This window comes from Heterocephalus glaber, unplaced genomic scaffold, assembly GCF_053883595.1.
Source record: "Heterocephalus glaber isolate CG9 unplaced genomic scaffold, H.glaber_assembly_v1.0 deba00001572, whole genome shotgun sequence".
NCBI lineage: Eukaryota > Metazoa > Chordata > Mammalia > Rodentia > Bathyergidae > Heterocephalus > Heterocephalus glaber.
The window spans coordinates 13,956,334-13,982,783 of record NW_028258357.1 but is presented as its reverse complement, the minus strand read 5'-3'; the positions used below and the strand labels follow the sequence as shown (position 1 = coordinate 13,982,783).

Here is a 26,450-nt window from a genome sequence, read left to right as displayed (position 1 = left end):
TTCTAGGTAACAGAGACATGGCAGGGGGTATCATAATCCCCAACCTGCAACTCTACTACAAAGCTACTGTGATAAAAACAGCATGGTACTGGCAAAGAAACAGACTTGAGGACCAGTGGAACAGATTAGAAGATGCAGAAACAACGCCAGACACACTCAGCCATCTCATCTTCGACAAAGGAGCCAAACACCCTCACTGGAGGAAAGATAGCCTCTTTAATAAATGGTGCTGGAAAAATTGGGCTTCAACTTGCCAAAGATTAAAACTAGACCTATATTTCTCACCATGCACTCAACTAAAATCAAAATGGATTAAAGATCTAAATATTAAAATAGAAACTCTGAACCAGTTGGAACAGAGGTTAGGTAGAACTCTTGAAGACATTGGCATAGGAAAAGATTTTATGAACAAAAACCTCAGTTGCCCGTGAACTAGCACAAACAATCAACAAGTGGGATCTCTTCTTATTAAAAAGCTTCTGCACAGCAAGAGAAACCACCAGCAGTGTGAAGAGACAACCCACAATGTGGGAAAAAATCTTCACCTGCTCTTCCTCAGACAAAGATCTACTATCTCGAATCTATAAAGAACTTAAAAAGATCAGACCTCCCAAATTTAAAGACCCAATCCAAAAATGGGCATCTTAAATGAACAGACATTTCTCACACAAAGAAGTAGAAATAGCAAATAAATACATGAAAAAATGTTCAACATCCCTGGTCATTGGAGAGATGCAAATGAAAACAACACTGAGATTCCACTTCACTCCAGAAAGAATGGCTGCTATCATGAAATCAACCAATAACAAATGCTGGCGGGGTTGTGGGGAAAGAGGAACCCTCCTCCACTGCTGGTGGGAGTGCAGACTGGTGCAACCACTGTGGAAATCAGTATGGAGATACCTCAAAGGACTAGGACTGGAAGTCCCATTTGACCCTGCTATTCCACTGCTGGGGATCTTCCCCAAAGAATTAAAAGAATCATACCACACTGATATATGTGCACCCATGTTCAAACAGTTTGTAATAGCTAAAACTTAGAAACAGCCCAAATGCCCATCAACTGGAGACTGGATAAAGAAAATGTGGGTTTTTTTATACAGTGGAGTACTACTCAGCCATAAAAAATGTGAAATTAGAGACATTTATAGCTAAGTGGATGCACATTGAGGTGATACTCTTAAGTGAAATAAATAGCACACACATGTGTAAATACCGAATAGCTTCTCTGGTGTGAGAAACTGAAAGTGTAAATAAGGACTAAATGTATAATAGGCAATGTGAAATAGGAAGAAAAGGGGCAAAGGGAAAGGAAGTGGATGGGCTAGGGGAAAGGATAGAAGGGAATGGGATTAATATGAGAAAATGGAAAAATAGGAACAAAATCTTTGTAAATAGGGAGGAATGGAGGGGTTGAAGGGAGGCCTGGGCAAGGATGAAAAATAAGAACCAAGAGAGACTATGTAAAGGTGCAAATTTCCAATGATGAATGTCATTATATTGTATACCTAAAATGTACCAATGATTAGAATGAATAATGGATAATGTAAAATAGGAAGAAAAGGTCCAAAGGGGTAGGGGTATTGGGAGGGGCAGGGGAAAGGAAAGAAGGGAAAGGAAAAAATGATGAGAAATGGAAAAAATGGAAATAAAGTCTTTGTAAATAGGGAAGGGTGGAGGGCGTGAAAAAAAAAATGCAAGACTAACCCTACCAGGGGTGTTCTGGCTTTTAGCCAGAGGCGGTGGTGGGGTGTCCTAATTTGTAGCGCATCCCTATTTCTATGCCTTAAATAATTTCCATCACGGCCAATTTCAAGCTACCAGACCATTCTGCATCAGGAAATGAGACTCTAAGGCAAACAATGGAACTGTTTCTCCCCTCTGGATGAAGCCAAACCTCTGCCTTCACAGCCTGGTTCTCTGATCTCAAACATTTCTCTCTCTGGTCATTGATTCCCAAACCTAGATGTGGATGGGAATCACTCAGGACCATTTAGTGAAAATATAGAATCTCAGAGCCCCTGACCAAGACTACTGACCCAGAATCTCCAGCAGAGCATGGACCAGGAACCTGCATCTCTTTACAAACCTTCATTGGTAGTTCTGATTCAGCCTTCCGGTCTCCTGGTCAACATTTGAGAACCACTTCTGGGTGAGCTCTGTTCACTTTCATCCTTGGATGAAAGATTATGAGATAACAATCATTTGTGACTCAATCTATTCACTGATTAGCAATATCCCTGGTAGAAAGTCTTAAGGGATTACTAAAATGCTAGCTGGACACTCTTTTTCTGACTCATTGTTAGATATAAATGCTAGTAAAGCATTCATGTTAGTTATCTTCTCCCGCTTACGAATGTTGAACATGAAACCCCTATTTTTCTCCAAGAAGATTTCTGGCAGAAATTCTGAGATGATGTGTGTTTTCTATGTAACCATTTCCAAATAAATCTCTGGTTATTTCGACCAGAGAAGTCCCTTTCATTCATGGTACACAGATTTATTTAGCATAGATACTTCATGGTCTAAAGTGAATGATTATAATGAGACTAGAATTTGTAATAAAATTTCCTTACCACTACATTGACATTTACTATTGCTTAATATTCACATATTGTGGAACATAGCATTAAACTACTCTAGGCATGATATTGTGTTGATATTTAAATAATCATTGAATCCAACTCATAGTTTCCCCTTCCTCACTGTCCTTCTGTTAATGCCAAAGGATATGTTAAGTGCTGTGTGGATGGGAATTGATTTTGTATGGAATATTGATAATTATTCTGACAGTTTTCAATAGAAAAATTTCTCCTACTTTAGTAGAACATGCTTGAAACATGTTGAAGAAATGGCTTGCAGAACAGAAATAACCCTCTTTTTAATATATAGCTAGTTCTTTTACAGTAAGTTTGACTTTATGACAAGACACAATTTTGAAGTATTGCATAGTGTCTCCAAATTTGTAGGAAAAAAATCAACTAGAAAAGAAAGCAGAATACATTCCCTGTCAAAGTAAACAACCTCTGAAAAGCCTGGCGTGCCCTTCCTTCCTCCTTGGTGGGCCAAAGTCAATATAGTCGATTACCTTCTAGCAGAGAATGAATAAAAACGTACTTGATCCCTTTCCCCTGAATCCTAAATCAAGTGCTTATCAAGACAGCACCTGGTTACTTGGTTCTAGTTAATTTAACTAGCCAGCTCTCTTTGTAAAGAGAAGGTTTTAGCGTCCGAAACTCTTTTTTCCTTCTTCCTTTCTACTTTCTGGTTTAGGTGAAAAGTATTCAACCAGTGGCAACACCTGTGCCTTCCCGGTCCATCCAAATAGCATCTTGTCTGATTCTCTCCCAAGGGATCTGTATGTAGCCCAGGGGCAGAGCTCGTGCCTAGTGCATGGTTCGATCCCTGGTACCACCCAAGAAAAAAGAAGAAGAGGAAGAATCTGTATTTCTCTGTTTACTTGTATCTATCGATTACTTTATTCTAATTAAATCCAGAATGCTTTATCACAATGACACATTTAGAAACCCACATGCATCTTCCATTTTTCATTCTTGAGTGTGTGTGTCCTGTCCATTGTTTCCCAAGGGTCACTCAAGTCTCTTCAAATAATAACTTAGTGGACTTTTTTCTTTCAAACTGTACTTTAGGCAAAGCCACATGAGTCCACTCCATGTTGTAAAAACAGCACAGACATCTTTGTTTTATATTGAAAAGCAACTGTGAATGATTCCAGCATAGACTCAATATGAAGTAACTGTTTTTGAAAAGCAAATTTGAAATAGAACCAGTGACTTGGCAGTAATAGCTGAGAAACTTTAAACTTAGAGGTTTTTTTTCCCCTGAGCTAAGAAGGAAAAGTAGAGGCTTAAAAGTGAAAAAGATAGAGAAAATAGATATGCTATAATAAAATAATCATTCTAAGACACTCCTTTAAAAAGATTGAATAACATATTAAAATTCACCCCCTAATAAGGAGAAACTTTATGAATTGATAAATAATAAAGGTCAAATTTGAGAGGAGACAGATAAGGTCATAAAATTCTCTGAAATTCTCTCTCCATCAGAAAATGCAGTTCACTAAAAATATAATGTACCATTCTCCATTTCACAGGGACCAGCATTAAATTATTAAATTATCAAACCTTAAATTATAAACTATCAAAACCTTCAGAAAATATGAAAAAAATCAGGAGGGGCATCAAGAAGCAGCATTTGTTGAATGACCCCTGTAGGCAGGCTTTGTGCTGGGCAGTTTACGTCAATTACCGCATTCCTCCATCTTTTTTAGGTGGTACTAACCCTTTCTTTTTTTTTTGTACCCTTTGTATTTTACAAACAAGGACCCTGAGGTTTCCGTGGATTATAGAAGGAGTCCAGGCCTCACACAGCCAGTCAGCACACGCTTGGAGTTTGAGCCCAGTTTTGTCAACTGCAAAGCCTTGACGTGTACAATCAATGACCTACAAAGATCCAAGCGATTGTACTTTACACAGTGGCCTGGTTGAAAACAAAATAAGAAAAGCAAAGGTAGAAATAATGAGATATGTATTCTAGAGCCAAAAGTAATTTGTAACGGACCTAGATTTTTTTTAAGTGTGGCATTTGGTTTTGAATAAGGGCCTGCTTACGGACAAACAGCTGAGTAAAATCTGAATCTAAATAACTGTGTTCATCATAAGGAATCTTAGCAGCAGAAAGATGGACGTGATAGCAGGTGTCCCAAATCAGCCGAGAGAGAGAGGAGAGATACTAAGAATAAAATGTACTCAGACTAATAGGAAAGCTTCTCAGGCAGAATACAGCAAGTTTCTACAGTTACCAAAGGTGTAAGGTGATTTTTTTTTAAAGCTACTCTAGAACAAAGAATTATAATTAAGTATAACTAGATGAAAAGAGGACAAGGAATTTCAGACTGCTTAATGTGAAAAGAAATTATTTCAAAGGAGAGGCTTTTATGGGTGGAGAATGTCTCCTGCAGAGGGACAATAAAGAGCTCTTATTACAAATAATAAATAATAAAGCCAGACTCAGTGAAGCATTAAATGTTGAAAATAGTCATGCCCTGATGACTCTGAATAATTCACTCTACTTTGACCATTTCAGTTTACTACAGATTTATTGGGTGTTTTTTCTGTCTCCAGCATCTCGGTTTTAGGGTAGAAGAAAACCTGTAAAAGGAGTAGCATGAGCCTTTTAGGAGGTTCATCAAAACATAAAACTATTCCAAATTTATTGCTTATTAAGAGGAACATTCATTCATTCATTCACTCATTCAACAAAGATTGAATAAGTTGCTAAAATACATCAGGCATGATCCTGGGTTTGGAGATAAAGAGATGAAATGATGCTGTTCCATTTCCAGGACTTACAGTATATTATAGAGATGGTAGCAAGGCAAAAGTCATAGAGATCATTGAAGACCGAAAGACCAGCATCATTGAGAACTAGTCGGGGCTAGGGATTTAGCTCAGTAGTTCCACCACCTGCCTGGCAAGCGCAAAGTCCCGAGTTCGATCCCCAGTACCAAAAAAAAAAAAACAAATATTCGCTAAGTGAGATAATTCATCCATAACCCAACCTATATTTATTCAGAGCCGAGCATGTGCCAGACCTATTCTAGTCACTGTATATACAACAAAATAGAGCCCCTACCCCATGGAAATAGACTGGAAAATTTACTCAAGGAAATATGCAGTTTTAAAAGTGATAGTAAGTGTTATGAGAAGGTACCACCCAGATTAATAATTTTTACAAGTAATAAAATTTGTACACTCAAAAGTATTTTCTTTAGTTTAAATGAAGTAGCAGACCGAGAATATATAATTGGTTTAACTGCATGAAATCCCTTAGATATGTCCAGGAATCAATAGTAACTGGATCAGCTACAACTACAAACAGGAAAGAATTGATGCAGAAATCAAATAGAGGGTCTGAGCAGCAGTCACATAGTAAAGCATTAAAAATAAAGGATGTGACTTTAGTATTTATTTGCATTATTTGTTTAAAAATTTGTTAAAGTGCCAGGGATTTAGCTCAGTGGTGCCCCTGCCTGCCTCGAAAGCTCCAGGTCCTGAGTTCCATCCCCGGTACCAAAAAAAAAATTGTTGAAGACAGATAGAAAATATATTTTAAAACCTTGCATTTAGTTTTAAAGCATTAAATAGAGGCTGATCTTCACATCAATCAATCTTCTTTTGTGGAAGATATACAACTCTTTCAGGAGACATTTCAGTAAATGAAAGAATCTCAAATTATTCTCTTATTAGATTTATTCAAGCATAATTCTACTTGAAATTAAATGTACTTTGAATATTGCAGAATTAGCTATCACTGACCACCATGTTTATAACATTTGAAGGATCCACAGAAAAATGTTTCCAAAGATAGTAAGAGGGTAAACATTTTGCCTTTCACAAAGTTCATTTATAATTCTTTCTTTATTTTGTGTAGCTATTCATCCACTAGCAAAAATAATTGGTAATAGAAGAAAAAGAAAAAATAGAACAAAAAGAGACTTCGTAACTGTTTAATTTCACACTTAGTCTATTTGTAACAGTTCCTGCTCTCTCCTTTCTGCTTGGAGCGGCAGCTCCAAACTGTCTGCATCAAGTCCCGTTCGCTCTAAAAACCTTAGCGGGCGGCTGGGCCACTTTTGAAATGACTTTCCTATTAAAAATTCCCCATCAGGGGGCCGGGGATTTAGCTCAGTGGTAATGCTGCCAGCCTTGCAAGCGCAAGGACCCAAGTACAATCCCTGGTACCAAAAAAAAAAAAATTCCCCATCAGAAATTCTGTGAAGCCTTGGCCCTTTTTGGAGGAAAATGACATTGAGAGCCCAGGAGACGCTCGCTGGTCAGGGAGCAGCCGTAGGCAGTGGCGAAAGGTCTTCAGCAGGGCTTCTTTCCCAGCTAAGGGCCTTGAACTTTGAGTTTTGTTTTTAGAAAAGCTAAATCAGGGGCAAATAATTTCAGGGCATCTTGCTCCCAGGGTAGCTTTTCCTAAAACAAGAGCAAAAGTTAAAGCCATCATCATGTAAAGACTTAGAACGTAAAACCTGAAAGAGGCCAAGCTTCACAGTTGTTTCTACCCACTGTAGCAAAGTGGAGCACTGTCCCATTGAAAGATACACAGACTGACTCCTACACTTCCAGGGAAGGCACAATGAAGATGAAATACAGCGATGCCTTCCCTGGACTCCATCACTGAGTCCACTCAGCAAAGGTGTCAGAAGAAAGGGAGCCACTATAGTTCCTGGCCATTCCTGGCCACTCAGAGCTGCATACTTTCTACATTCATGCAGGTGGACAGCTGTGACTCTTGTCCTAGGTTACATTGTTGGGTTCCTCCCCTATATACAGTAAGGCCATAAATCACACCCTCCTTTTTCTCAACATATTCTGACCTACAAACAAGCGACCACAGGTTGATTTTTTTAATCCAAGAAAAGGAACGTGTAACTTAGGAGTGACTTACTTCTAAATGACAGACTCATCAAGCAAGCTGTGCTCCTTTTTGCCACCGTGGCCCTTCCAGGTACAAGGCAAGGAGGCTGTGTGGAAAGCCAGTTAGCGCATCGATTTCCTGAAAAAAACAGTCCATATCTGCAATGAGGCAGTGGCTCTTCCTCTGTGTTCGCATGAATACTGGACTAACTGGGCTATAACACTCACTCTTCTTTATTTGTTTCTCCATCTCGTTTCTCTCACTCAAGAGCTATGACTTTTTGTATTTGTCTTTGTATCTTCAGTCACTAGCATAGTTCTTGTTAAGACTAAGTTCAAGAACTCTTCGGTGAAGTTGTAAGTGGATGGGTGGATGGCACTTTAAAACTATTATGTCTCAACCAACTAAAATAATTAACTAAAGTCAGTTATTTCTTGAGCATTCAGTGCTACTAAATACTTAACACATTGAAAAATACATCCATTACCTCACTGAATCCTCAAACTACCTTGTGGCACAGGTTTTGCTATTCTTACTTCATTAGTGAGAAAACTGAGAGTTGAGAAGGTTAATTTCATAAAGTCTGATTTAAAATAAGCCTCATAGCAAGAATTCTAAATCATCTAGACTGACACTCAAATTGTGTTCTTACTAACTTTATTACACTGCCTCTATTTTATTCTGTGTTTTCCCAAGAGATCATATAGGCAATTTCCAAACAGCTGTATTTATTATCAGCTTTCATGGTTGAAACAAATATTGGCTTTAGAGCCTGTGTATGCACAGGCTGTTTGAAAGTGTGTCCACCTGCTCTTTTGTTAACAATTGTGCTTTCTGCTAGAAGATTCTCCAGAGAAGCTTCATATTCTAATTTTCTCTATAAATGCTTCATAGAGGGGCAGTGCTTTATACATGGATGGATTGCTGCAAGCATACTCTTGTAAATAAAATTTGTATCACACTCAGAAATTACCTAAATCCATTGCTTGAAGGGAACCTATTGTAAGATCTTTTGTACCCATTTCTTCCGTGACCTCTTTGAAATTTTTGTATTATTTCTTTACATTTTCTTCAAATTCATTCTCAAAGTAATTAATGCACTCTTTAAAGGAAGTAATGTGCATTAAAGAATGGGCCAGGGATTTAGCTCAGTGGTGCCACCTCCTACCTCGCAAGCGCAAGGTCCTGAGTTCGATCCCTGGTACCAAAAAAAAAGAATGCTTTTGGCAATATTTGGAAATTTAAATTATACTTGTCATAATTTTGTTTTGTCACTATGGCTGTAGGTGACAGCAGCTTAAGACAAATAAATATTTTGAGAGGGAAAATGATGATGACAGTATTAAATGATTTGTTACCTAAACAGACTACACAACCCCCAAATATTTCGGGCTGCCACTTCACCTTTTAAGGACAGTTCACCATAGCTGTATACACAAAAACCTATCATGAAAAGAATAACTGAGTTGAGCAGGATAGTACATGATGATTGTTCAGTCTTCCCTATTGGGGCTCATGTCAAGAAGACATAGCTGAAGTTGAGGACTTATGTCATTCTGTCATAATTTTGATATTCATTGTGAAAAAGTACTTGGGTTGTATTTTACAATGAACAATCAAGCAGAAAATATATGTTGGGGACTCAGAACTGAACCAGAATCTAAGGCAATCTCTACCCCTACCCCAAGCAAAAGAAAATATATTTTCATTCTGGAAGAAAATAAGAAATGTAGTTTATGAGTGTGAGATATTGACTGGTATCAAACTTTAGGAGTTAGGTATGTAAGGTGAGCCTTGATGTACAGTCTGAAAAAATGTATGTCATGCAAGATGTCAGGGCCTTTTCCCTAGAGCTAGTTCTGCGTAGTTTCCAAGTGGTATTTTTATTTTGTAATTATACAGAAAGTCACATTGACAGAAATCCACTGCCACATGTGATAGAATCACATTCTTCTCTGGCCATTCCTGAAATGTGTATATATAGGGTTTAGAATAAAAAGTCCTCCCGAAAGTTCAACTCAGAAACGCTCACGTTTTCTATTGCAGGAAAATATATGGCGGTGGGGTACCATATATTATCAGAGATGGGGGTCCAACAACAGATTTGCCTTCTGGCTAAATTGCCCCTAGCTGCCATCAAAAACCAAATGACTTCACTGAGTGACACAGTAACTATTGGTTTCCTCATCGCTTTTGTATGTGATTTTATTTAAAGTCATTTCTATACTGTTTTGAATATAATTCTTTGATATATTCATGTTGCATCATATAATCCCTCCAAACTACCTTGTGACTAAACTCAGATGACAAATCCCTAGTCTTGAAGTGTCAGAGTACCTTAAGAGAAAATGCCTAAATGTCTTCATAATGAACCCCATCTGAAAAAAAATAGGAAATTTTACGTAGAAACATTATAACTGTGAATTTAAATGAAGCTGTTCTCCTAAAACTAAAACGTTTTAGAAGCAATGTCTTTAGTTTTCTCCTTGTATTAGATCCTTTTATAATGGAATAATTATTCTAAACTGTGGATCTCTTTAAGAACCAAGACTATCCTATTCAGTTTGCTCATTACTTAGCACATAATGGCTCATTAAATATTTGTTGGATAAGTGAATGTCACCTTACACAAATTCACACACAGTTAGTCTTTCAAACAATTTTTATGTTTCCTTTCAAAGCCCTTTATGTTTTCATTAATTGCCTTTTGCAAAAAGTTTTCATTGCCTTTTTTTTTCATTAAGTCTATTGGTACATTTTAGGTACACAATACGGTTACATTCATCATTGGGAACTTGTACCTTTACACGATGCATCTTGGTTATTTTTTCCCCATTCCCAGCCCTCTCTTTAACCCCTCCACCCCTTTCTGCTTAAAAGACTTTGTTTCCATTTTTTTTCCTTTTCTCATATTCAATGCAGTGGTTATTTTTCGGGAATCTCTAATCTCCCATTTGCTAATTGCTTATTAAATGCTAGAGATACATAGTATCTTCCATTTAATCCTCAGCCACCTAGTCAGATAGGAGCGTGAAGCCAAGCAAGGTGGACAGTAAGCCCTGGGAGGGGAAAGTGAGCAGGGCCCGTACAGGTGCAGACAGACCGGTGTGACGCTGAGAGGAGGGGAAAACGCCCCTCATCTCTAATGCAAGACAGAACAAAAGGATGAATTATATTTAATTGTGTTGGAATCAGGAACGGCTTCTAAAAGAAGGTAAATCTGTTCCTGAGTTGGGAACTGGAGGGGCTGCCCGGGGTGACACGTGTGGGAAGTTGAGAGGGAGGCAGAGAGAAGGTTGCTGTACTTGACTTCTCCCTTCTGAATATCATCATGTTTCAATTTCAAACATTTCGAAAGAGAGTCACCAACAGAGCGCCTACCTTGAGCACTCTCCCCACCCCAAATGATTGAGCCGGGGTAACCCTTAGGAATGATGTTTGAGGTAGATCTTGAAGGATGTGTAGAATTTTGAAAGACAGATATGAGAGAATTTCCTTCTAGAAATTAACAAAGGCACCAAAACAGGAAAGATGGGGGTGTACCTAGAATCCGCACTGTTTAATTAGATAAGGGCTATATGCAAGAAAGTAACAAAGGCAAGACTGAGCCGGGGATTTAGCCCAGTGGTTTCACTGCCTGCTGCGCAAGCGCAAGGACCTGAGTTCGATCCCCGGTACCAAAAAAAAAAAAAAAAGTTGAAACAACATACAAAGGCAAGACTGGAAATGCAGGCTAGTGCCGCAACAGGAGGAAGGACCTAAAACATTTTGCTGGGTGTACCAGCATGTTATAAACTGCAAATGCTTTATAAACAGAGTTGTTATCAACCAACATTTGCTAGCTGAGCGAATGAGTAGATAAATGACTATGTGGTTCTTTCTAAGATAATTCATAGTCTTTTACAAAAAAGGCGCCATTCTGTGCTCTGTTGTAGTAATTCTCAGCAAGAAGAGCACATGCAGGGCTAGAGATTTAAGCTCAGTGGCACCACACCTGCTTCACAAGTGCAAGGTCCTGAGTTTCGATCCCTGGTACCAAAAAAAAGAAGAAGAAGAGTACATGCAGCACTGGGGATGGAATGTTAACCAGAGTAAGGAATTTTTGCAAACTTCACACAATCGTGCTAGTTTAAGAACCAGTGCTCTGATGACTAAGGCTGAAAGAAGCCCTGAACAGGATAGTGTGCCGACCGTGCCTGTACTTCTCCAGCTCCTGTTCTCATAGCAGTCACTGGTGACCTCCTAATTGACGCTGTTACTGGTTTGTTATCAAGCTCATGTGACTTGAGTATTCTGCAGTGTTGACAGTGTGAACCTCTTGAAGCTTTCTCAGCCTTTGGCCACCATAACATCGCTTTCTTGACTTTTGTCGTCTTCCCTACCTGGCCCTTAACCATCTGTTTCCTAAGTTATCGTCCCTGCAGTTGCCTGTACTACGTGTGTGATCTCCAGTATGCTGTCCTTAATTGTCTTCTCACTCAAAACACTGTCCCTGGGAAGTCTCATCTAACCCTTTCCGCTTCTATTATCATCAGCTGGCAATTCTTAAAACTATTTCCATGGCCCTAATTTTTCTCCTAAGCTTCAGATGGTCTGCAGTTACCCATTACCACTTAATGCCATGTCCTTCAAACATCAAAAAGTTAACATTTGATCCTGAACTCATTCTTTCCTCCATCCCTTCCATACCTCCACCCCCAATATGGCTCTATCTACCCTAACTTTCTCTAGCCCTATATTCTAAATCTTTGTAAATTGTGTCACTAGTCATTTTCACAAGGTAGAAACCTAAAATCTTCCTCAACTTCTGTTTGTCCCTTAATTTCTTCTTCCTCATCCAGATAAGTCTCCCAATCCTATCAATTCTATCTTTGAAAAGAAGTTTTTCATATCATACTTTTCTCCTAGTCTTACATCTCCTGATTTAGTCATTTCTTGGTCATTCTCATTTCCCTGGTTTCCCTTCCGTGTACCATAGGAAACATCACCAACGTGTCTGTCACAGTTACATCATAATGAGGTCATAATTCTGCTTCAGAATGTCTGTGGTTCATCACACCTGTAAGACGAAATTCAGCTTCTTGGAATAGATCCTTCCACAATCTCAAATCCTAACACACCCCAACCCAACGATAGTTTTTTATTTTGTTTCCATCTCCCTTCATCTGCTTTCCTTTCAATGTACACTTCAGACTAAACTCTAAACGCTGAAGTCCTCATATTCCCCACACAGGATGGGCGCTTTCATGTACAATTCCCACAGCCTGGAATGGCCTTCAGGTCCATTCCACAGAGCTTTATTTAGGCATCTACTATGCACCAGACACTGTTCTGGAGCCTCAGAATGAAATTAAATGAGGATCCTTCTATCAGTGCCTTGGAGCCTAGTAGTAACAGAGACAGGCATATCAACAAATAATAATAATAATAATAATAATGTGCTGTGATACACACAAACCAGAAATATACATAAAGAACAGAGACCACCCAGAAAAGAGACAGTGGCTCACTGGAGGACAAGCAAGCATGGCAGACTCTAGGTGCTCAAGATGGCAAAAGCAATGAATCCACAGCCAAGGGTGCTAAGGTGTAAAAGTGGAGGTGCTGAGAGCTTCCATCCCAGCTAGAAACATAAAATGTAATGGGGGTGCAAAAAGGGATAAGATGATGCACTTTATGGTGTTTTATCACAATTAATTTTTTAAATTTTTTTAAAATACAATGAGCAGAGTATCTTAAAACCATGTTGGAATAAGCAGCTGCCTACCTTCCCCTCCTTTCCAATTTTTAAATTCCTATTTGGCTTTAAGATCTGGTTCCCATGTCTAAAGATTCCTCCTCTGTGAGTCCTGTGTGATTCCCTCAGCCCGTGTTGCCTACACATTTGTCTCTGCTCGAAGAGCACTTTATGTAGACATCTCTTTAGTACTTCATCGGGCCTGGAAGTTTTTGTTTACTTCTTTTTCCCTCACAAGACTGAATTCCTTCGGAACTGGCAGCATTTCTCATACAAACACAGATCTTATATCTCTATAAGAATTTTATGCATTAATTACTTAATTTAGTATTAATAAACAATGACCTAGCACCACATTAATAGCTTTGCATACATGACCTCCTTTCATCCTTAGAACTCTCTGAGGACAGTTATAGTCTTACTTCCATTTTTATAGATGAGGAAAAAATGAGATGAGAAGCTAAGAGTATCTTGCCAAAAGTTTTGCAGCTGCATAGCAGAGATGTAAAGCCAAATTGAGATTTTAATGACAAAATGGTAAATGAAGTTTTTCAAGGGGAAAAAGGGGTGTGGGATCTAGAACATTAGTTCTTAAGAAAAGGAAAAAAGGAGTTGGCCTATTCAGCATCAGGCACTATGTTACACACACTTAAAATAACCTCAACCTCATGAAATAGCCACAAGGTGTAGATTGCACAGTGGAGAAACCAAGGTGCAGGAAAATTAAATTTCTTCCCCCAAATCAGAGCTAGTGGGAGGCAAGTCTATGAACCATGACCTCTGCCAGCATTGCCCCTTTTATTCTTGGAGGAAGTGGTGGGAAAATGAAAATAAAGAGATTGTGAGGAGAAAAGATTATTCAGAAGACTTGTCAGAGAATCTGAAACATCAGGTGAAGGGGGTAGAATGAACTGAAAAGCCTGGAGAAGTTCTAGGGTAGCCACGGTGAGGGAGAGCCAGGTAAACTGATAAATAGAGTGGATGGAATCCAACCAAAGTGCTAGGGGTTGTCAAACTGTGAGCAGTGGGCAATTCCAGGAGGAGGAAGAGGGATGAAGAAACGCTCCATTATAGATTCTAGTCGAAGAAGCTGGACTTAATCCCACCCAGGTTAAACCAATTTGCCTCCTATACCAAAACTCCATTTTCTTCACTTCCCAAATGTCTAATTCACTCTTCCACTCCTCATTATCATCCGATGATCTTGCTTCCCATTTCATCCACAAATGATAAGCAGAAGAAAAAGCCCACCAACTCCTGCCAGTGTGTTTATCTGTGTTCATGTGCTTGGCCTTTTGTCTTGTCTCTGTGAACTGACCTTGCTCTTACCTAAGGCTCACACCTCTTCTCCATCAGCTCTGACCCCTCCTCTTCCCTACTCAAGTACACCCAAGCTCCTACTCAGCATTTCCTTCATCTCTCTTTTGGTCATCAGCTTTTCCCTTTCTGCTGGATCATTCCCATCAACAAATAACATCAAACATACTGCAATTTCTCCCATCTTAAAACAAACAAAAACACAAACCTCCCTCGTATCTCCAGCCAGGTGTAAGTTCCACCTTACTGCTGGGCCCAAAGAGTTATCTGTTCTCATGCTCAAATTCCTCTACTCCAATCCTCTCCCGAGTCCTCATCAATTACATTCCCTACTCACTGTTACACTAAACTGCTCCTGTCAAGGACATCAGTAGCCTTCACAGTGTTAGATGTCATAATCCATTTCCATTCCTTATCTTCTTTGGTCTGTCAACATTTGATACATCTGATGTTGACCTCTTCCTTCAAACTTTCTTCATTTGGCTTCTGTATCACCATATGCTGTCTTAGTTACTTTTTCATCACAATTGTCAACACCTACAAGTTAGGAGGAGAGGTTCATTTTGGCTCACAGTTTGTAGAGGTTTCAATCTGTAGTCAGTTGGCTCCAAGGTAGGGCAGTGTGGCAGAAGGGAAACAGTCCATGGCATGGTGGCAGGAAGCAGCAAGCAATCAAGGAAGGAGGAAGGGAGATAGACCCTGCCAGGCCACGCCCTAGTGACCTATCTCCTTCCACCATGTTTTACCTCCCAAAATCACAGTTAGCTATAAACTCAGCAGCAGACTCATCTACTGATGAGTATCACACTGATGAGATCCAGTCACCTCCCAGAAGACCCACCTATGAGCACGTGAGGTTTTAGGGGGACATCTAGATATCAACCAGAACATATGCTCATGATCTTTTCCTCTCACAGAATGTTCCTTCTGTGTCTTTTTCGCTGGCTCATCCTCAACCAAAAGGCATTCATGCTTAATGCCCTCAACTTTAGAATAAATTACATGCTTCTTTTCCCGGCCGACATGCTGTGCCAATGACATCCGGCTTATCTGTAGTTTCATCAGCTTTCATTGTCTGAGCAGACCCCAGCTGGCTAAAGAGGACTCTGAGACTTGCAGGTGGAGAAGGGAAGCCACTGTGGGACGGTTGGGCCTCGACCCCACACAGATATCGGTCAGTCACCAGTCCTCATCTGTCCTCTGTGTAGCCTGTTCATGCCACCCCGTCGGATCAGCTGTCCTTCCTTTCAACTCGGTGATCTTCTGTGACCCCAGCAATGGTGACTGCCCTTGCAAGCCTGGGGTGGCAGGGCCACATTGCGACAGGTGTATGGTGGGCTACTGGGGCTTCGGAGACTACGGCTGCAGGCCTTGCGACTGCGCAGGAAGCTGCGATCCTCTCACGGGAGACTGCATCAGCAGGTGAGCGTGCGCGGCCCTTTCGCCCATCTGCGTGTACTTCAGGCCCTTTTGAAGATCTAGTGATGATTAGGAAAACCCTGCGTTAGAGGAGCAAAGATCTATTTGCACATCTCTCTGCAGAAGTTGTGTCAGATTGCAGAGTAGAGTAATTGGTTCTTGCAAATTTCGAGAGATCCTCTAGCTTGTCTTGCAAAACTATTTGTCAAAGTAATTTTCTTCAAGCACTACCGTGCCCTGGAAAGTGAGAGTTCAGGAAGGCAGAGGATAAAGTTTGAATCTCTATGAATGCACTGATTTTTTACTCACGTTCCAAAAGATTCCTTAAGAAGTTCTTTGTCGCTTTATTTTATTAGCAACGCAGACATAGACTGGTATCACGAAATTCCTGACTTCCGGCCCCAGCACAACAAGAGCGAACTGGCCTGGGCCTGGGAGGACGAGCAGGGGTTTTCTGCGCTTCGCCACTCAGGTGAGACAGCGATAACTGGGGTCTCATGCCCAGGTCTGGTCAGCGAATGGGGCGAACCGGGGACAGCTTTGGGGTCCTGTGAGGGAACCCTAGGTAATAAAGTAGTGGCCCGAGAAGTATGAAACAAAAATGTAGCTGAGAGCCATTTAGGCGAACTTTGGGGTCATGTGTAATTAGTATAGAAAATTTCAAAAAAGAAAACAATGGCCTCAAATTAACTCATTAACTCCACTGTGAAGACTTTGGTGTATTTCCACCTCTAAAACCTACTCTTTTGCACAATGGAGAGCTCACTGAGTCAGGCATGGTGGTGCGCGCCTGTAATCCCAGCACTCCGGGAGGCGGAGGCAGGAGAATCACAAGTTCTAGCCCAACATGGGCAATTTAACAATTCAGCAAGATCATGTCTCAAAATGAAAAACTAAAAGGTTAGGATGTAGCTCAATGTGAAGGCCCTGGGTTCAATCCCCAGTATGAGACAAATGACTGATAGACAGATGACAGCTAAATAGACAGACCGTCTTTAATTCTTAACCATCCAGGTTTGCTTTTGAATGAATCTCCTACCTATAATTGACTTACTAATTTGTAGGAGTTCTTTACAAATTCACTAATTCATCTGCCCAACAAGCTTTTTCAGTACTGAGGACTGAACCCAGGGGCACTCTACCGCTGAGCTACATCCCCAGCTATTTTCATTCTTTACTTTTGTTTTTCGTGGTACCAGGGTTCAAACTCGGGTCCTTGTGCTTGCGAGGCAGGCGGCAGAACCACTGAGCTAAATCCCCAGCCCCTTGCCTCAGCCTCCTAAGTAGCTAGAATTACAGGCATGCACCACAACACCTGGCCCCAACAAATGTTTATTGAGTATCTGTGTCATGTGGAAGTACTGTGAATATAGTAAGTAAACAAAACAGACAAAACTTGAATTCTTGTAAAGGGAAAACAGTAATAAATAAAATATTTGTATGATGGATGTTAGTATAAAAGAAAAAACAAAACAAAGATGGAAGATAAGAAGTGCTTAGGAGGGCTATACTGTTTTTTGTACTGGGAATTGAACTCAGGACCTTGCACTTCGAGGCAGGCCTGGTGCCGCTAAGCTAAATCCCTGGCCCAAGGGAGGGCTATACTTTAAATAAAGGGACCAAAAGAGGCCTGTGAAAGGTGACAATTGAAGGGAAAACAAACCTGAAGAAGGTAAGGGACTGAGCCACACAGGTAACAGAGGGAAGAGAGTTTAGGCAGAAGAAACAGCAAGTACAAAGCCCCTGGGTGGGAATAGGGCTGGTTTATTCGGGAAACAGCAGGGAGGCCAGGTGGCTGGAGCAGAGTGAGGCTGAAGAAGAGGGTAGAGGAGATGAAATGGAGGCTGCAGAGGCCCTGGAAGGATTGTGCATTTCACCTGGAGTAACGCGGAAGCCTCTGGAGGGTTTTGAGCAGACATGTGGCCCTTAAAAATAACACCAGTTGGCATGGTTGTATGTTTTCCTTGTCACATTCCACACCATGAACGTAGGCAAAACCCAAAAGTTGGATTTAATCCAGGTTGAGGTTTTTCCGAGCGAGAGCGAAGCAACATGGACGTGAAGGTGGGTAAAGAGTGCTGTGAGGATACGAAGAGGTGAGGTTAGAGGACAGTCGGAGCTGCGAGGAAGCTGAGGTCAGGGTGTAGAGGCCGTCTAAGGAGGCACTGCTGGGAACTGACATGGGATGAGCAGCAGTCGCTGATAGGGTCCTGCGAGTCAGTGGCGGGGACCCCTGTTTGGAATGCAGCCTTGTCCTCTAGCAGGCTTCTGTCTATGAGTGGATCTACATCTGCTCTGTATCCTGTTTCATGAGCCAGAGCCACCCTGGCTTATTGTAGCTTTGCAATGCGCCTTGACATCTGATATGGCAGATCCTTCCCTTTTGTTCTTCCTTCTTGAAATTATCTTGGCTATTGGCTCTTCCTAGTTTCGGGTGCAATTTAGATTAAGCTTACTATGCCCCATAAAAAGCTTCGTTAGTATTTTTATTGCAATTGCTGACTTTACAGCTTATTGTGAAAAAGCAATTAGCTTTATGAGATTGGGTAGGAGTAGTCCCAAACATGGTGGTCTATGAATTAAGGTTCTCTTTAAGAACTTTTAGCAATATTTTGTCACTTTTCTCCAGAAAGGTTTTACATGTGTTTTTATTAAATTTATTAAATTTCCTACATCTAATTTACTAACTTTATTAAATTTATTCCTGAATAAAGATTTATTGCTATTGAGAAAATTATCTTTCTAAATGATTATTGATGATATACAGTAAAGGAGTAAGGTTTGTTTTTTTGGGGGGGTTGGGGGTTTTTTTGGGTACCGGGGATCGAACTTGGGACCTTGTGCTTGTGAGGCAGGTGCTGGAACCACTAAGCTAAATCCCCGGCCCTATATTTTTTGTATTTTGATATTGTATCCAACAACCTTGCTGAAGTTGTTCCCTAATTCCAGTAATTCATAGATTATCTTGGATTTTTACATGTAGACCATCATATCATTAGCAAATAAGGACAATTTCGCCTTATTTTTAGTTTTCATACCTCATTTTTTTCTTGCCTTATTACATTGGGTAGTGCCTCCAATATAATATTTTCCCAAATCTGATGGAAATGTTTTGAAAATTTTACCAGTATGATATTTGATAGATTTTCGATATGTAGCCTTTATCAAATAAGTCATTCTCTTTTAATTTTAATTTTATTATTAATGAGTTTTGCATTTACTGATTGCATTTTCTCTTTTGAGAAAATCATATGATTCTTCTCCTATAATCAGTTAATGCTTTATATGAAAATAAGATTTTTCTAATATCAAGTTATTCTTTTTCGATGTGTTATGGGTGATCGAATCTAGGGCCTCGACACTGAGCTACTTCCTCAGCCTTCTGTTCATTTTTTATTTTGAGACAGGGTCTTACTAAGTCACTGAGTTTCCCAGGTTGGGCTCAAACTTGCAATCTTCTTGCCTTAGCCTCCCAGAGTGCTGGATTACAGGCTTGAGCCACCACACCTGGCTTGAAGCTGTTCTTTTAGTCCCAGGATAAACTACTTTGGTCATGTTGTATTTTTATTCACACATTGTGGAATCTGATCTGCAAAGGGTTTTGTTATTTGTTTGCTTAGGATTTTGGTATCTTCAGTCTAATTTATGATACTACCCCATGTTTGGTTAAATTAGAAGTTCTCTTCCCCCTTTAATTTTTTCTATTCTCTACAATAATTTATATACAAATACAGTCATATATCACTCACTGATAGATATGTTCTAAGAAATACATCATTAGGTGCTTTGTTGTGCAAACGTCATAGAGTATATTTACTTTATCATAGTGAACTATGATAGCTATGACTTCACTAAGCAGTAGCATCTTATGAGAGCAGAGCAGAACATATGTAATTCGGGCCAGGGATTTAGCTCAGTGGTTCCGCTGCCTTCCTCAAAAGTGCAAGGACACGAGTTCAATCCCCTGTACCAAAAAAAAAGAATGTATGTGATTCATCATTCACAGAAGCATCACTGTTTGGCACATGACTGTAGAAGCATCCTTGGATGTTTATTAGAACTCACTTATCTTGACGTGGTGTTTGTGAGTAGATGGAAATGGTTAATTACTAATTCAATATATTTAATACAAAGGGCCAGGGATTTAGCTCAGTGGTTCTGCGACCTGCCTCACAAGCATAAGGTCTCAAGTTTGATCCCTGCTACAAAAATATATATATATATATATTTAATACAGTGGACCCTTGAGTTACAACCCATCTGACATACAAACAACTCAGGTTACAACCAGAATTTTAATTTTAAGTTAGAGTCTTGAGTTACAATCCAAATGCCGGCCACTTGTGCTTCCAGATGGTGTCAGATACAGATTTAACCCTTACAGAGTTCTGGAAGGAACAGTACAACATCCTTTCCTGTGTGGAGTTAATTGAGAAATCCTGGATCAGTGTCTCTCTAAGAATACTGAGCTCTGCCTGTGTACAGGACCCTGAGACTTCAATTGACCAATCTGAGTTACAACCAGTCCTCAAGAACAAATTGAGTTGTCAGTCAAGGGTCCACTGCAGTTACTTACTTTTCTTCTTGGGTTGCGGTTGATAGAGTGTCTAGAAAATTATCTATTTCACTTAATTTTTTTAAATTTCTTAAATCTTGTTAGCCTAAAGTGAGACATAGTATTCACTTTATAAACTTCCTAATTACTCAATAGTTAGGTCTCCTTTTTGTCCCTAACCTTATTTCTGAATTTTTTTGTTATGGTCTTAAGCAATATTGCTGATTTTAACTTGCTTTACAAAGAACTTTTGGTTAATCTGATCTAATCTATTTCATTTTTATTTATTTACTGATTTCTATTTTATTTATTATTTATTTATAAAAGTGTGGTCCTTTAAACTTTTATAGAAGTTTTTCTATTTCACTAATTTCTGATCTTTTTTTATCTTATTTTTAAGTATGCTTTTTTACTCCTTTGCTAGCTTTGTGAGTCCAGTGGCTACCTCACTTATTTTTAGTCATTCTCCTCTCTTTACCTGAATCTTACTGCTTTTATATGCAGTATTTTCATTATCATTCAGGGCTAATTTCATGGTATGATACCTATTTTTTTCAAAACAAGGAGGGCACCTTGGATCTGTTTCTAGGCTACTTACAGCACTGGCCACTGAATTGCAGGGCTCAGTTCTAGAAGAAATGCTAAACCTTTGCTCAGCCATGGTGAAGAATTTTGAGGTGACAACACAGGGCCCCGAGTCAACACGAGGTCGTTCTCAGCATAGGGTCTGCTCCTCAGCACTATGGCCCAACCTGGGTCTGCAGCTTGTGAAAACAAAAAACCCAGGTCATGAACAGCCACAGTTTGCTTTTGGTTTTTCTTTTTTCCCACCTCATTTCATTAGCAAAAAGAGCCTCAATCTAGCTTTGTCTTCAAAGAGTGACCCTCCCTGTGGTCCCTGCTTCGTTCCCTTAACCTCTTAGGGTCTGAACTCCAGGCCGATGCCCCAGATTCTGAAACCGGCCTGAAGGTCCATGATTCCAGGCCCTTTCCCCTCACACATCCGTTCATCCCTAATCCACAGCGATTTGTATCTGGTTTGCGGAAGAGGCTATGTCTGTTTTGTTTTCTCTTTTACCTAATATTGCTCAGTGTTTGGAGCTGAGATTGTATTCAAGTCTGAATTTACAAACCTGTGTTGATTGCTATAGTAATTTTTTCCATCATTTTATTATGAAAACTTTCAGACATGCAGAAAAATTTAAAGAGACACCTACCTATATGTCCACCACTTAAAATCTATCCACCCGTGTATATTTTTGATCAGGAAGAAACCACAGTTGTAATATATTCTTGTACAGAATTTATGAACCCTTCAAGAATCAAGACCCCAAATTCGAGAAGTACTGACATTTGTAATTCTGTTAACTTTTCCCCGCCTACTATGATCTCAGGACAATTCATTTAATGGTTGTATTTTAATTCACAACAGGAAATAAGGTAGGAAAGATAAGGTAATGTGAAATTGTCATATTTATCTTTTAAGCATTTGAAAAAGAAAGCAAATATTTCTCATTGATTTTTTGCCTGAAGACTTAATAGTTTCAATTTTTTGCCTAAATAGTCTGAATTTTACAATTTTAACTTCAATAGCCACTTTGAAACTTTTTATTTTACTTTTCTAACACAGTGGCTTTTTATAATTCCCTGACCTTGTCCACTAGACCAAATCTGAACTAAGTGGGTTTTTAGGGGTATTGGACCAGTAATGCCTGCTGCCAGAGAGGGAGCTGGCTGCATACCAGTCAAGCACATAAAGTGCTGGCACCAGAAGGACTCTACACGCTCACGTCCACCACAGCTGTTAGGTCCACAATGTCCCCAGAGAGCCTCTGAAATTCATGTGGACGCGCTCCAGATGTAGGCAGCTTTGTTCAGTTTCCTGCTAAACAGCGATATTCCCATTGCATAGAGGACAGTGCTCCTGGGGGCCTTTTTCAACAAAAAAATGATGACCAGTTTCTTGAGAAAAGGAAAGTTCATTCTCAAATCTAGATACCTGTCTATTATCTACAGTAAGTTTAAAAGCCTTTTGACTCAGGGGCTGGGGATTTAGCTCAGTGGTTCCGCCTTCTGCCTCGCAAGCACAAGGTCCCGAGTTTGATACCCAGTACCAAAAAAAAAAAGTCTTTCGACTCGAAGTGTAATGCACTGTAGCAGCAAAATGCTATTCATTTCTATCTTTTTTTCAGTGCTGAGAATCAAACCCAGGCCTTGAGCATACAAGCACTCTACTACTAAGCTACACCTCCTGCCCCTAATACCCTTAGTTCCTACTGCTTCTCGAGGGACAGAAAATACCAGATGTGAAATTTTACTTCTTGAATAAAAAAACTGGCTTTAACTAGTACCACGAAACTGTAAAAGATGCTCATTTTTTAAAATGTACTAGTAACCTAGTATAACTAAACAGAGTTTTCTCTTCTTCCAGGTTTGTTTTAAGAAAATATATCTAGGAGCCTGGGAGTGTAGCTTAGTAGCAGAGCACTTGCCTAGGATGCCTGAGTTTCTGGGATCAGTCCCCAGCATTCTAAAAAAAAAACCCCACAAAATCTTGGCTGAGCCCAACCCCCGCCCTCAAAAAGAAGTTTTTTGAGCCACTGTCTCTCTATGTTACCAAGGCTGGCCTGCAACTCCTCAGCTCAGGTGATAGCTGGAACTGTGGAACACACTACTGCATAACCCAGCCTGAGCCAGAAATGTTAATGTTTGAGCTTTAACCATATGAAAAAGGAGTATTGTAAGGTAGTGAAAGAAAGACTTTCACATAATAAACCTATGTATGCTCCTAAAAGCTGATGGACTAAAGAGAAGAGCATTACGCTGAGGCATAGCACATGCCATTTGGAGTTGCACTCGGTTCTACAGCAAAGTAGTTACCATAATCTCCTGCTTCCACGGAATCCTTGAAAGCCATGGCTATACACATAGTTACGACTATTTCTGAATAAGTAATTCCATGCTTGATTATAGGCAACATTATTTACCAAATCACAACAACTGGTTTTAAGCGCCTTTGATTCCTCTTTTCTCCATTTAATTCCACTGTGATTTTGCATTTGTAAATCTTATTCTCTGACCCGTGTAGCAGCTTCAGTCAGAGTCCATGTGCCAGTGTTTTCCATGTCACCATCCACCTACCCGTTTTCACCAGAACCGTACTCTCTGGAAGTGATTTGAGTTCATGACCCAAGGGTGAAACTTCAGAAGAGACTGCCCCGGTTCCTGCTACCTGGGTTGCTGGTGCTTTCCCGACCCTCCGCTTTTCTGAGTTCTGGTTCTTTTAGCTGCTTCTCCTCTCCAGAAGCTGCTCCGTACCCTTGCAATAAGGAAGTTAGAAAATTAATGGCCGCCACCAACCTTTAGGCATGCCTGAAAGGCTCTCCTGACTTCCCTATTTCTGATCGTGGTACAATCCTGTCACCTTAGCTGAAAACTTCTTTCTCAGGATGTTAATTTTATAGTTCCTGTTCCCTTGCCCTCATCCAATCCTTTGAAAAGATCTTCAAACTCAAACTCTCAATATCCCATGATTTTTTTTTTTCAGTACTAGGGCTTGAACCCAGGGCCTTGGCACTAAATGGTATCCCCACTCCTTTTTTAATTTTTTATGCTGAGACAAAATCTCACTAAGTTGCTAAGTTGCCAGGTTTCCCAAGGTGGACTCAGTCTTATGATCCTCCTGCCTCAGCCTCCCAGAATGCTAGGATCACAGGTGTGCACTACCGCACCCAGCCTACTTCTTCTTTTCTTGATCCATGGCTACCTGTCTGGTTAGACCCACCTTACATTTGATTTAGAAGAACTGTACAGTGAAAAGATTAGGACTTCAGATTCTCCCAAACTGAGACCTAAAATCCACTTTCAAACGTGTTAGCCATGTTGCCTTGAATGAGCTAATTAACTTTCTGTGACCTTCATTTCTAAATTTGTTAATGCACACCTTATTATATATGTTAAATAGGGTTATATGGGCCAAGGTCCTTATATACTTCATGGGTTACTGTTGGCACCCAAATTGCTGTTGCTGTTGTTACAGTAGATTTTTCTAACTTCTAGTGTATGTGTATTTTTTGATTCATGTAACTTCTATAAGCTGAGAACTTTGAAAACTCCCCTGTTATCTAACAAATTAAAGTGAGACCCTAATTGCATGTTAGTCAAAGTCCTACATCTTACCTTCTTCTACTCCTCCCACTCACTCAATGCCTGGAATAAATAGGACCACTCACTCTTCCACAAACACACTTGACCTTTTCTTTCTTACATTTCCTCACTCATTCTTTCTTTTTTGTTGTTGTTGTTCTTTTTATTTTGGTACCGGGGATCGAACTCAGGACCTTGTGCTTGCTAGGCAGGCACCCGAATCACTGAGATAAATCCCCGGCCTCACTCATTCTTTCATCTCTATATTCCAATCAAATTTCTACCAGCTAGCATCTTTGTGACTAAATGTAAAATAAAACAGTGTAGCTCAGCGGTAGAGCACTTCCCTAGCATGCACCAGGCCCTAGGTTCAATCCCCAGCACCACACAATGTTTTAATGTTTAACAATCTAGTGTGAATGTTTCTCAGTAAGTGTTACACTTTAACACTCAGTGCTTATGAAATGCAGGGTATGAGCGCAGTAGAGGAGCAAAGAGAAAAGGGTAAAAATTGTTTCTAATTGTTAAGTCTATAAGAATGAAAATCATATCTATCTATTCTGGATCGCAGAAATACAAAGCTGAATAAAACATAACTGTTGTCCTCAAGGACCAATCTAGAGAGGAAACATATAAATGACAATGGAAAATGCTATATGTAATCTATGTACAAAGGCATTTTGAAAGTTTTAACGGGACCTGGAAAATCTCTTGCACTTCATAATTTTAATATATAATTTCAACTGTTGGGAGAAATATCCATCCTACTTTTTCAAGTTCATTTCAAATCCTTCTTCAGCCAGAAACCTTTTCCTGTCTTCCCACATGGGACCCTCTCACCCAAGCCTGTTGGAGCTGTCTCAGACCATTTAGCACCTTTTGTACATTGCTTTAATGCTTTGCTGAATTGTAAGCCTTAGGCAAGAATTGGATCCTGCTCGTCTGTATATATCTGAAGGATGTAGCACTATGCGATACACATCGTAGGTCAAATAAATACTTTTAAAATGGACAGTATCATCATTGATGCACTATACAATCATTTCATTTTGACTTTTTTTTTTTTGGTGCTCGGGATGGAACTCGGGACCTTGCGCTTGCGAGGCAGGCAGCGGAACCACTGAGCTAAATCCCTGACCCTCGTTTTGACTTTTGTCGTCATGAACATGGCTGAAAAAAGACAATTGTCTTTTCTATAAGTTATCCCTTCCCTTAGTGCCATTTCCCAATATCAGTTACTAACACTGAAATATGACACTGTTATTACCCTCTATATTTTTCTTAGGTCAGTACTTTTTGGGATGATAACTAATTCAATTCAGAAAGAGGCTATGTCTTTTGAACGACTTTCATGTTCACTTAGCATCACTCAAGGCTTCAAGCATGTGTTGCTGGATTTACTTTCTCCTCTCTCCCTCTCTCTCTCTCTCTCTCTCCTCTCTTCTCTCAAGAACTAACATAATTTTCCATTTCATTTTTGTAGGTAAATGTGAATGCAAGGAACAAGTGTTAGAAAACTCCAAGGCATTCTGTGGAATGAAATATACATATGGTGAGTCTGAAATCCTCCGGTGCTTCTGAGAACCTATTCAAACTAAAGACAGAGAGTTTTTCAGGAAATAGGAGGCCCTGAAGGATGACATTTAGCACATTGCTGAGCACATACTAAACGTTAGGAAATGTCAGGACAGAAGGAAAGGATGTCTATCTCCACATGAAGACTGAGACTAGCTAGCCACCTGGCCTCCTCCCCAGCTTCTCTGAATCTCTAAACCTGTCAAATACCAGGAAAATACATCAAATAGAAAAAGAGGAAATGGTACTGCCCTG

The 26,450-nt window shown here is 39.9% G+C and overlaps 1 protein-coding gene and 1 long non-coding RNA gene across 2 annotated transcripts in view; one reads left to right on the top strand and one right to left on the bottom strand.

The window, feature by feature from the left end:
• The window catches only part of Ntn4 (netrin 4), a 118,637-nt gene that overhangs the window by 82,318 nt on the left and 9,869 nt on the right, over positions 1 to 26,450 (top strand). The window contains exons 6-8 of the mRNA XM_004844920.3: positions 15,709 to 15,922; positions 16,276 to 16,391; positions 26,104 to 26,172. Coding sequence (XP_004844977.1) covers positions 15,709 to 15,922; positions 16,276 to 16,391; positions 26,104 to 26,172 — 399 coding nt within the window. The remainder of the gene's footprint in view (positions 1 to 15,708; positions 15,923 to 16,275; positions 16,392 to 26,103; positions 26,173 to 26,450) is intronic.
• LOC110349193 (uncharacterized) lies at positions 5,121 to 12,591 on the bottom strand. The gene is made up of 3 exons (XR_002395005.2): positions 12,344 to 12,591; positions 7,477 to 7,584; positions 5,121 to 5,171 (listed from the first exon to the last, which is right to left on the bottom strand). It is a non-coding gene; the product is annotated as an uncharacterized LOC110349193 (long non-coding RNA).